General features: G+C 37.3%; 1 protein-coding gene across 1 annotated transcript in view; it reads left to right on the top strand.

Moving 5' to 3' along the window:
* Positions 1-12,688, top strand: part of DGKK (diacylglycerol kinase kappa) — a 164,334-nt gene that overhangs the window by 64,188 nt on the left and 87,458 nt on the right. The window contains exons 5-7 of the mRNA XM_040265324.1: positions 5,406-5,541; positions 6,016-6,119; positions 6,421-6,546. Of these exons, the coding sequence (XP_040121258.1) occupies positions 5,406-5,541; positions 6,016-6,119; positions 6,421-6,546 (366 nt within the window). The remainder of the gene's footprint in view (positions 1-5,405; positions 5,542-6,015; positions 6,120-6,420; positions 6,547-12,688) is intronic.

Below are 12,688 nucleotides of genomic sequence, written 5' to 3'. Positions count from 1 at the left end.
TTCAGATTGATTATATTCTTGGCAGCTGAAGATGGAGAAGCTCTATACAGTCAGCAAAAACAAGACAAGGAGCTGAATATGGCTCAGATCATGAGCTCCTTATTGTAAAATCAAGGCCTAAATTGAAGAAAGTAGGGAAAACCACTAGATCATTCAGGTATGACCTAAATCAAACCCCTTATGATTATACAGTGGAGGTGACAAATAGATTCAAGGGGTTGGATCTGGTAGACAGAGTCCCTAAAGAACTGTGGACAGGTTCGTAACATTGTACAGAAGGCAATGACCAACACCAACCCCAAGAAAAAGAAATGCAAGAAGGCAAAGTGGTTATCTGAGGAGGCTTTACAAATAGCTAAGGAACGAAGAGAAGTGAAAGTCAAGAGAGAAAGGGTAAGGTATACCCAAATGATTGTAGAACTCCAGAGAATAGCAAGGAGAGATGAGAAGGATTTCTTAAGTAACCAATCCAAAGAAATAGAGAAAACAATAGAATGGGAAAGACTAGAGATCTTGTCAAGAAAATTGGAGACACCAAGGGAACATTTCATGAAAAGATGGGCACAATAAAGGACAGAAAAGGCTAGGACCTAAAAGAAGCAGAGAAGATTAAAAAGAGGTGGCAAGGATACACAAAGCTATACAAAGAAGGTCCTAATGACCTGGATAACCACGATGGTGTGGTCACTCACTTAGAGCCAGATATCCTGGAGTGTGAAGTCAAGTGGGCCTTAGAAAGTATTAGTATGAACAAAGCTAGTGGAGATGATGAAATTCCAGCTGAGTTATTTAAAATACTAAAAACAATGATGCTGTTAAAGTGCTATACTCAATATGTCAGCAAATTTGGAAAACCCAGCTATGGCCACAGGGCTGGAAAAGGTCAGTTTTCATTACAACCCCAAAGAAAGGCAATGCCAAAGAATGTAAAAACTACCATACACTTGTGCTCATTTCACATGCTAGCAAGTTAATGCTCAAAATCCTTCAAGTTAAGCTTCAACAATATGTGATCTGAGAACTTCCAGATGTACAAGCTGGATTTAGAAAAGGCAAAGGAACCAGAAATCAAATTGCCAACATCCACTGGATCATAGAAAAAGCAAGGAAATTTCAGAAAAACATCTACTTTTGCTTCATTGACTACACAGAAGCTTTTGTGTGGATTACAACAAACTGGAAAATGCTTAAAGAAATGGGAATTCCAGAACACCTTAGCTGCCTCATGAGAAACCTCTATGTAGGTCAAGAAGCAACAGTTAGAACTGGACATGGAACAACTTTGTGGTTCAAAATTGGGAAAGGAGTGTGACAAGGCTGTATATTGTCACCCTCTTTATTTAACTTATAGGCAGAGTACATCATTCGAAATACTGGACTGGATGAATCACAAGCTGTAATCATGATTACTGGGAGAAATATCAACAACCTCAGATATGCAGATACCATTCTAATGGCAGAAAGTGAAAAGGAACTAAATAGCCTCTTGATAAGGGTGAAAGGAGAGTGAAAAAAACTGGCTTTAAACTCAACATTCAAAAAAACTAAGATCATAGCATCTGGGCCCATCACTTCATGACAAACAGAAGGGGAAAAAGTAGAAGCAGTGACAGATTTTTTTTTTTTCCTTGGGCTCCAAAATCACTGCGGATGGTGATTGCAGCCACGAAATTAAAAGACACTTGCTCCTTGGAAGGAAAACTATGACAAACCTAGACAAAATATTAAAAACAATAAATAAAAAATAAAAAGCAGAGACATCATTTTGCTGACAAAGGTCTGATAGAGCTATGATTTTTCCGGTAATCATGTACAGATGTGAGAACTTGACCATAAAGAAGGCTGAGCACTGAAAAATGGATGCTTTTGAATTGTGGTGATGGAGAAGACTCTTGAGAGTCCCTTGGACTGCAAGGAGATCAAACTGGTCAATCCTAAAGGAAATCAACCCTGAATATTCACTAGAAGGACTGTTGTTGAAGCTGAAGCTCCAAGATTTTGACTGCCTGATGAGAAGAAATGACTTGTTGGAAAAGACCCTGATGCTGGAAAAGATTTAGGTCAGGAGGAGATGGGGGTGGCAGAGGATGAGATGGTTAGATAGAATCACCATTGAGTTGGAAGATAGTGGAGGACAGATGAGCCTGGTGTGCTGCAGTCCATGAAGTCCCAAAGAGCTGGACTGGACTTAGTAACTGAACATCAACAACAGCATGTATAATTAAATCACTTTACTGTATCTGGATCTAACACAATATTGTAAATCAACTATACTTCAATATTAAAAAAAAGAGATAACACAAGAGGTAAAAAGTCCTGACAGGAATGTGGATAAAAGAGATTAATAATAAATTTTTATTGGTACAGGCCTTATAGAAAGTAGTATTGCAGTTTCTCAAAGTATTAAAAATATAACTACCTTATGCTCCAGCAATTCCACTTCTGGGTATATATATCTATAGGACATGAAATCAGGATCTTGAATATGTATTATCACTCTCATGTTTCTTTCAGCATTATTCACAGTAACCAAGATATGGATGTAACCTAAATGCCCCTCAGTGGATTAATGGGTTAAAAATGTAATATTTTTATATACAAATACAATGGAATATTGTTCAGCCTTTAAGAAGAAGCAAATCTTGCCAGTTATAATAACATGGATGAACCTGGAAGACATTATGCTAAATTAAATAAGCCAGACACAGAAAGACAGCACTGTATGTCCTAATTTACATGTTACATCTAAAATAAACTCAATCCCCAGGAGAAGGAAATAGCAACCCACTCCAGTATTCTTACCTGGGCAATCCCATGGACAGAGTAACTTGGTTGGCTACAGTTCATGGGGTCACAAAGAGTTGAACCCCAAACTTCTTGTCACTAAGAGTTGGACCCCAAACTTCTTGTTGGGGTTGGACTACAAGAACTTGGACTGCTACAACAAATCCACAAACTTGTGAATTAAGAAAATCTGTCACAGTTCTGGAGTTTAGAATTCCAAAATCAGTGTATTGGCAGGGCCATGCTCTCCTGAAGCCTCTAGAAGAGAATCTTTCTTTACATCTTAACTTCTAGTGATTACAGGCATTCCTTGGCATTTCTTCACTTGTAGACACATCATTCCAATCTCACCCTCTGTCAGCACTTGCAGTTCTCTCCTGTAACTGTGTCTGAATTTCCCTCTTCTTGTAAGGACAGTAGTCACTGGTTTAGGGCCTACTCTAATTCATTTTGTGTGTGTGTGTGAGTCGCTCAGTCATGTCCAACTCTTTGTGACCCCATGGACTGTAGCTCGCCAGGCTCCTCTGTCCATGGAATTCTCCAGGCAAGAATACTGGAGTGGATTGCCATTCCCTTCTCCAGGGAATCTTCCTAACCCAGAGATCAAACCTAGGTCTCCTGCATTGTGGGCAGATTCTTTACCGTCTGAGCCACCAGGGAACCCCAATCCATTATGACCACATCTTAAATTGATTGCATCTATAAATATCCTATTTTCAAATAAGATCACATTCACAGATACTAGGTATTTGAACATATTTTGGCAAGGGACATAATTCAGCATACAACACATACTCACTCAGGGTTGTATGCATCAAAGTTTCCTTATACAATAAGATGCACATAAGGAATATAAATCCCATTTCCTCTACTGCTGAACCAAAACAATGTCCATTTTATATATGCTTATATTATGTAGCCAATTGTACTGTGAAATTCAGTATTCTACTCAGAGTTCTTCATTTCTTCCATTTGTCCCATAGAATCTTGAACATTATAGGAGAGCTCACTTGTAACTCTATACTGGAAGGATCCGTTTAGGAAGTTGTCTCCTACAGTAGACCATGAGCTCCCTGAGGGCAAAAACTATGGATCATGCATCTCTGCATCTCTAGTTCCTAGCTTCGTAGATGACACAAAGTAGCTCTTAGTAATTATTGGAGGAGAGGGGGAGGCTGGAAGGAAGGAAGGTACTTGTAGAGTTATAATCTAGTGGCTTGGGAAATGGAAAGGTGCTGGTTGCTCAGTATGTCAAGACCAAGTCTATCTCATTTCCTCATGACTCTCCACTCTCTACTCTGATCTTCTTGGAACTTTGCCAGGGTCTCAATATGCAAAAAATAATACAAAGTGACCTCATAGCAGATGAGCCTTTGTCTTATCCAAGTAGCTTTTCCTTCCAGAAGCTTCCTGGTCAATCCAACAGCAACTTAGCACATAAATAGCATGCCAGAGAGGGAAGCAGGGTTCAAAGAGTACCATATACAGGCTATGTTTTAGATGACTAATTCCTATAAATTAATCAAAGTTGAAGACTAAATGTGCTAGGTCCTTCAATAGTGCCCTCTCTCCTCCCCCTCTTTTTTTCTCTCTCTCCTATCCTTCTCTCTCTCTCTCAGGGACCACTATCAGGAAGAATGTGTATTTCATTTTAAGGTCTTATGCCTTTACACGCCCAAATGATTATAACATCAAGAATAAAGAACTGAATGTGTATGCCTATGTCTACATTCCAGAGGAAGGCAGAGAAAGAAGAGATTTAGGCATCCACAGGAATTAGAGAAAAGGTGGAAGTGTCCTGTGGAATGTACACCCAGAATAAATTGAGGGGTTTTTGGTGCCCACCCCTCCCCTTCTCCTTTTAACCCCAAAACTAGTTGCTGTTATACCCTGTGCCTGCCCAATAGTCATGAAAAATAGGCTGTGTTAAACAAATGCAGCATTTACAGACAGGTTAATAGTAAACATCAAATTCAATACCATGAAAGAGGGACACCAAACAGAATGTTGTTTCCAGAAGGCAGAGACTTCGTCTTATTCATCACTATATCCCTAGTGCCTTGAAAAGTGCCAAGTAGTTACTCGGTAAAAATTTAATGAATTTTGAATGAATTAAATTGATTAACCAAAAAATTTCTATAGGCAGTCAGAGCATGGTATTCCGAAAAGAATGCTTTGGCCAGAAGCTTCTGAAATGAAACTATTGTCCCAGCAGTGCAATTCTCTACTCACTTGGCAGCAGTAAGCCAGGAAGGATAATATATATCTCCAGGAGGAAGCTAAAGCCTGACAAGCATTCCTTAGCCCAGAGTCAGAGCCCTACTTCCTCCCTTTCTTGCCTGGTCAGAGGATTTGGAGCCCATGCGCCCTGCACTGGGAGTGTCGGGTCTTAATCACTGGACTGCCAGGAAATCCCACCCCCTCATTCTTTTTCCCTTTCCAAAACCATTGGGAAAAAATAGAGATGGGAGGTTTATTAAGTGTCAGCTCAACTTTGATTCTCACATGCTCTGACACCTTATATAGATGGCCATTTCACCCTTAGCATTATGTTTTCTGGCCTTCCCTCATCCATCTCTGTGATTAACTCTCTATTCTTTGTTCTCTTTGCTTTATTTTAGATACCTGCAGCAGAAAACAACCCTTTTCTTGTTGGAATGCACTACTGGTATTCGAGCCACAGTCCCCGGACCCAGCACTGCAATGTTTGTCGGGGGAGCATTCCTGCCTTATCTCGAAATGTTATCATCTGTGAAGGTAACTTTCTGATTCCTTTAGGAAGTGGAGCTCAGTGGGTGGAGAGAGGGGTGAAAAAGTTCATGTGGCTTTAGTATCATTGACTCAAACCACATCACTGAGTCTAGTGTAAGATTAACCCTGATATTTAACAGACTGGGAAAAGAAGATGGGAGGAAACTGGCATGAGGAAGAATTTTTATGAATCAAAAGAGATGGTTGGATCTGGGAGGACTGGACAATACAGTCACATGGTTGAAAAAAAAAACAGAAAATCACTCTTTTTTTTATCATCAATTTCCATTCAAGTTGGGTAGTCGAAAATTTGGCCAGGAAGGATAAAAAGAAACTGAAATGTATGGAAAATAAGCCTTTGGAGTTAAGTCATAACTACTTAGATGCATCTAGGTTCTAACTTTTAGAGCAGCTTAGGGAAAAAAATTAGAATCTTCATTGTCACCAGATTAACATCCATCTTTTTTCTTCTTTTTACAGTGTGCAAAGTAAAGTCTCACAGATTATGTGCTTTAAGAGCAAGCAAAGATTGCAAATGGAATACATTATCCATTACTGATGACCTCCTCATGCCTGCAGATGAAGTAGTGAGTACCAGCCATGCTTTCTCATAATCACCCTTTTACATCTCCCCTTCAGCCAGGACACACAGACAACCCAAGTAGGCTTGTTCCCTAAGCTCATGATCCAAACAAATCTATAAGAATGAAAGCCTCCTCCCATCTCCCACCTGTCATTGGTCACTAGCGTTGAAGTAGGGAGAGCAGGACGATGGAGAACTTCCTTAGGGTTATCTAGTGTCCTCCGGGGGGTAGTACAGTTATTCCATCTGGCCTTCCTCTCTTTATATCTCTAACTTCTATATCTTGTCTTTCTATCCTTTAGAAAACCATGCCTCATCAGTGGGTAGAAGGAAACATATCTGCCAGTTCTCAGTGTGCAGTATGTCAGGAGAACTGTGGCAGTTACCAGAGACTTCAAGATTTCCGGTGTCTCTGGTGTAATTCTACGGTAAGATTCTTCTCATCTCCTTGATACTTAGAGAATTGACTTCTAGAGAAGGGGTGGGTTGGAGGTTGATTGTGCCTACATATAGATAGAAATCTCAGTGACCCTTACTCAGAAATAGATTATACAGATTCTATAGTGTAGAACTCAATATCCTACCTTTCCAAAATTGGCTATGGAATCTTTGAGAGAAAGATGTAATAATACTCCCTCTTATCTTTGAGGGTCTTAAATGATGAAGCTGCTAGCAAACGGGAAGAGCTGAACTCTTTTATGACATTATGGTCAATTAAAAAATTTGTTCTCAGTATACCCTGAAGAAACTTCCTGCTTTCCTCATTTACCATTTCCTAGGAAATTGTAATCTTTGTTAATTAAGAATGGTTAATAATACTAGCACATTATTACTGCCACTATATATTATTTTATATACATGACCTCATTTAATCTTACAACAACCCTAAACCAACCCTCATTGTCCCCATTTACAGAAGGGTAAAGTGAGGTTCAGAAAAGTGAAGTGATTTGCTCAAGGTCATGTAGCCAGTAAGCAAAACAGTCTTGATTTATACATAATTGTGCAAAAAACTGCTCTTAACTATAACATTACCATACCTTTAAACCAGTGGTTCTCAGCTGGGGTTGTTTTCTCCCACCCCCAGGACACATTTGACAATGTCTGGAATATCCAATGATATTCTGATGGAATTTTTTCTATTTATTGAAGTATAATTGTTTTATAATATTATATAAATTTCAGGGTACAAAATGATGATTCATAATTTTTTAAGTTTATACTCCATTTATGGATATTATAAAATATTGCCTATATTCCCTGTGTTGTTCTATATATCCTTATAGCTTATTTATTTCATATATAATATTAATAATTTGTACCCCTTAATCCCCTATCCCTACCTTCACCTCCCCTCTTCCTTCTCCTCACTAGTAAACACAAGTTTGTTCTCTATACCTGTGAGTCTATTTCTTTTTTTGTTATATTCACTAGTTCATTTTTTAGATTCCATATATAAAGGATAATATACAGTATTTGTCTTTCTCTGTCTGACTTATTTCACTTAGCATAATACTCTCAAGGTCCATCCACGTCAGTGCAAATGGCAAATTTTCATTCTTTTAAATGTCAGAGTACTATTCCATTATATATAACAGAAAAAAAAAAACAAATGAACTTTTTAGCCACTCCAACCTTTACATATGTAACAATTGTTCTTTATCAATTCATCTGTTGATGGGCAGTAAGTAAGGATGCTTCCGTATCTTCACTATTACAAAAAATGCTGCTGTGTACATTGAGGTGCATGTATATTTTTGAATTAATTTTCTTCAGATATATAGCCAGAAGTAGGATTGTTGGATCCTAGGAGCCTAGCAAGCTATAGTCCATAGGGTCACAGAGTTGGACACAACTGAAGCGACTGAACACGCATGTGATACCTCTATGTTTAGTTTTTTGAGGAACCTCCATACTGTTTTCCATAGTGACTGTACCAGTTTACTTTCCCACTAACAGTATACTAGGGTTCCACTTTCTCCACATCCTTGCCCACATTTGTCATTTGTGGTCTTTTTGATGATAACCATTCTGACAGGTGTGATGTGATATCTCATAGTGGCTTTGATGTGCATTCCCCTGATAATTAGTGATGTTGAGCATCTTTTCATGTGCCTGTTGGTGTTCTGTCATATCTTCTTTGGAAAAATTGTCTATTTAGGTCTTCTGCCCATTTTTTTATTGGAAGATAACTGCTTTAGAATGTTGTATTGGTTTCTACTGTACAAAAATGTTCATCAGCCATAAATATATATAGGCTCCCTCTTGAGCCTCCCTTCCATTTTTTAATTGGGTTGTTTTTAAATATTGAGTTGTATGAGCTATTTATATATTTTGGATATTAACCCCTTATTGGTCATATCATTTGCAAATAGTTTCTCCCATTCTGTAGGGTGTCTTTTCATTTTGTTGATGGTTTCCTTTGCTATGCAAAAGCATTTAATTTTAACTGGACCCCATCCATTTATTTTTGCTTTTATTTCCTTGCCTTAGGAGACAGATCAAAAAAAATATTGCTGTAATTTATGTCAAAGAGTGTTTTACCTATATTCTTTTCCAGTGGTTTTATGGTTTCAGGTCTTATATTTAGGTCTTAAATCCATTTTGAGTTTACTTTTGTATATGGTATGAGAAAATGTTCTAATTTCACTCTTTTACATGTAGTTGCCCAGTTATCTCAGCACCACTTATTGAAGAGACTGTCTTTTCTCCATAGTCTATTCTTGCTTCCTTTTTTGTAGATTAACTTATCATAAGTGTGTAGGTATATTTCTGGGCTCTTTATTTTGTTCCAATGATCTATATATCTGTTTTAGTGCCATTACTATTGCCTATTGCTCTGTAGTAAGGTCTAAAGTTAAGGAGTATTTCTTTCTCAAAAATTTTTTGGTTTCCAGGGTCTTTTGTCCCATACAAATTTTTAGAATTATTTGCTCTGGTTCTGGAAAAATGCCATTGGTATTTTGATAGGGATTGCATCAGACCTGTAAATTTCCTTGGGTAGTATGGTCATTTTAACAATTTTAATTCTTGCAATCCATGAAAAAGGTATATCTTTCCATCTGTTTGTATTGTCTTTCTTCAGTATATAAGTACAGGTCTTTTTACCTCCTTAGATAAGTTTATTCTTACATATCTGATTCTTTTCAATGTTATTGTAAATAGGATTTTCTCATAATTTTCTGATGGTCCATTGTTAGCGGATAGAAATTCAACAGATTTCCATATATTAATTTTGTATCCTGCAACTTTACCAAACTCATTGATGAGCTCTACTTGTTTTCGGATGGTGTCTTCAGGATTTTCTATATATAATATCATGTCATCTGCAAATAGTGACAGTTTTACTTCTTCCTTTCTAATGTGGATTCCTTATAATTCTTTTTTTTTTTTTTTGCCTGATTGCCATGGCTAGGAATCCCAATACTATGTTGAATAAAAATAGTGGGAATGTCTTTTCCTGATCTTAAGGGAAATGCTTTCAGCTTTGTGCTACTGTTGAATATGATGTTAGCTGTGGGATTATCATATATGGCCTTTATTATGCTAAGGTATGTTCCCTCTATATACACTTTCTGGAGAGTTTTTATCACAAATGGATGTAGAATAAAGAAAGCTGAGTGCCAAAGAAATGATGCTTTTGAACTGTGGTGTTGGAGAAGACTCTTGAGAGTCCCTTAGACTGCAAGGAAATCAAACCAGTCCATCCTAAATGAAATCAGTCCTGAATATTCATTAGAAGGACTGATGTTGAAGCTGAAGCTCCAATACTTTGGCTACCTGATGCAAAGAACTGACTCATTGGAAAAGACCCTAATACTGGGAAAGATTGAAGGCAGGAGTAGAAGGGGATAATAGAGGATGAGATAGTTGGATGGCATCACAAACTCGATGGACATGAGTTTGAGCAAGCTCCAGACATTGGTGAAGGACTGGGAAGCCTGGCATATTGCAGTCCATGGGGTCACAAAGAGTTGACCATGACTGAATGACTGAACTGAACTGACTGAACTGAGAATTCACCTGTGAAGCTATCTGGTCTTGGACTTTTGTTTGTTGGAAGTTGTTTCATTACTGATTCAATTAAATTATTGGTAGTTGATCTGTTCATATTTTCTATTTCTTCCTGGTTCAGTCTTGATAGATGGTACATTTCTAGGAATTTGTCCATTTCTTCTATATTGTCCATTTTATCAGTATGTAATTATTTGTAGGAGTCTCATTATCCTTTGCATTTCTATGGTATCAGTTGTAACTTCTCCATTGTCATAATTTTATCCATTTGGGCCATCTCTCTTTTTTCTTGATGAGTCTGGCTAAGGCTTTATCAATTCTGTTTATCTTTTCAAAGAACTAACCCTTAGTTTTACTGATCTTTTCTATTGTATTTTAGTCTTCATTTTATTTATTTCTACTCCAATCTTCATGAATTTTCCTCTACCAACTTTAGGGTTTGATCTCTTTTTCTACTTCCTTTATGTGCCCTGGGTTCGATCCCTGGGTCAGGAAGATCCCCTGGAGAAGGAAATGGCAACCCACTCCAGTATTCCTGCCTGGAAAATCCCATGGATGGAGCCTGGTAGGCTACAGTCCATGGGGTCCCAAAGAGTCGGACACGACTGAGCAACTTCACTTCACTTCACTTCACTTCACTTTGGTGTAAGGTTAGTTTCTTTGAGATTTTTCTTCTTTCATTAGGTAAGCTTATATCACTATAAAATTCTCTCTTAGAACTGTTTTACTGTGTCTCATATATTTTGGATTGTGTGTTTTCATTTTCATCAGTCTCCAGCCATTTTTTAAAATTTCTCTTTGAGTTATTCAGTGATCCATTGGTTGTTTAGTAACATATTATTTAGCCTCCACATGTTTCTGTTTTTCACAGGTTTCTTTCTTTCTTTCTTTTTTGCTTTTAGTTGGCTTCTAGTTTCATAATATTGTGAAAAGAAAAGATGCTTTATATGATTTCAATTTTCTTAAGTTTACCAAGGGGCCTCCCTGGTGGCTCAGGTAGTAAAGAATCAGCCAGCAATGCAGGAGACCCAGATTCAATCTCTGGGTCTGGAAGATTCCCTGGAGAAGGGAATGGCTACCCAATACAGTATTCTTGCCTGGAGAATCCCATGGACAGAGGAGCCTCGTGGGCTACAGTCCGTGGGGTCACAAAGAGTTGGACATGACTGAGCAACTAAGCACATATACACATGCAAGTTTACTGAGATTTGTTTTGTGATCTAGTATGTGATATATCCTGGAGAAAGTTCCTTGTACACTTGAAAATATGTGTATTCTGCTGCTTTTTGATGGAATATATATACATATATATTCCACTTTCTCTAATATGTCTTTTTAAGTGTTTATTTCCTTTCTGGATGATCTGTTCATTGATGTAGTGGGATGTTAAAGTCCCTTCCTATTATTGTGTTATTATCAGTTTCTCCCTTTATGTCTATTAATATTTACTTCATGCATTTAGATGTTCCTATGTTGGGTGCATATATATTTACAATTGTTATACCTTCTTCTTGGAATGATCCCTTTATCATTATGTACTATCCTTCTTTCTCTCCTGTAATAGCTTTTGCTTTAAAGTCTTTTTGCCTGATGTAGCTATGGCTATCCCCTTTTCGTTTCCATTTGCATGGAATAATGTTTTCTATCCCCTAACTTACAGTATGTGTTTGTCTTTAGATCTGAAGTGAGTCTCTTTTAGGCGGTATATATACAGGTCTTGTTTTTGTATCCATTCAGCCACTCAATGTCTTATGATTGGAGCACTGAGTCCTTTTACACTGAAAGTAAATACTGATAGGTATGTACTTATTGCCATTTTGTTCATTGTTTCTGGTCATTTTTAGTACTTTTTGTTCTCTTCTTCCCTTACTCTCTTCTCTTATGATTTGATGACTATCTTTAGTGTTATGTTTGGATTCCTCTGTTTTGTCTTGTGTGTGTGTACCTATTATAGATTTTAAATTTGTGGTTACCATGAGGTTTATATCTATACTTAATTGTTTTAAGTTACTGATCTCTTAATTTCAAATACATTTTAACAATCCAACATTTGTACACTCCTCCCTTCACAATTTACTGTTTTTGACATCACATTTTGTATCTAACTCTTTTGTGTAATCCTTAGCTATTTATTGCAGATATAGATTATTTTATTCCTTTTTTCTTTTAACCTTCTACTTTCTATGTGGTTGGTTTTCCACCTTTACTGTATATTTATTTTTTACCAATGAGCTTTTTCATTTTGTAATTTTCATGTTTCTAGTTGTGGGTTTCTGTTTTTCACTTAGGGAAGTCTCTCTAACATTTGTACAACTTGTGTGGTGGTGCTGAACTCTTTTATCTTTTGCTTGTCTGTATAGCTTTTCACCACTCCATCAGTCTAAATGAGGGCCGTGCCAGGTAGCTTATTCTTGGTTATAGGTTTTCCCCTTTCATCACTTTATTTATTTATTTATTTATTTATTTATTTTTAATTTTTACTTTACAATTCTGTATTGGTTTTGGCATAGATTGACATGAATCCACCACAGGTGTACATGCGTTCCCAAACATGAG

The sequence above is a fragment of the Oryx dammah genome, unplaced genomic scaffold (assembly GCF_014754425.2).
Source record: "Oryx dammah isolate SB20612 unplaced genomic scaffold, SCBI_Odam_1.1 HiC_scaffold_23, whole genome shotgun sequence".
In the NCBI taxonomy this organism is placed as follows: Eukaryota; Metazoa; Chordata; class Mammalia; order Artiodactyla; family Bovidae; genus Oryx; species Oryx dammah.
Note: the sequence above shows the minus strand (reverse complement) of the source record. Positions and strands in the feature narration are given on the sequence as shown.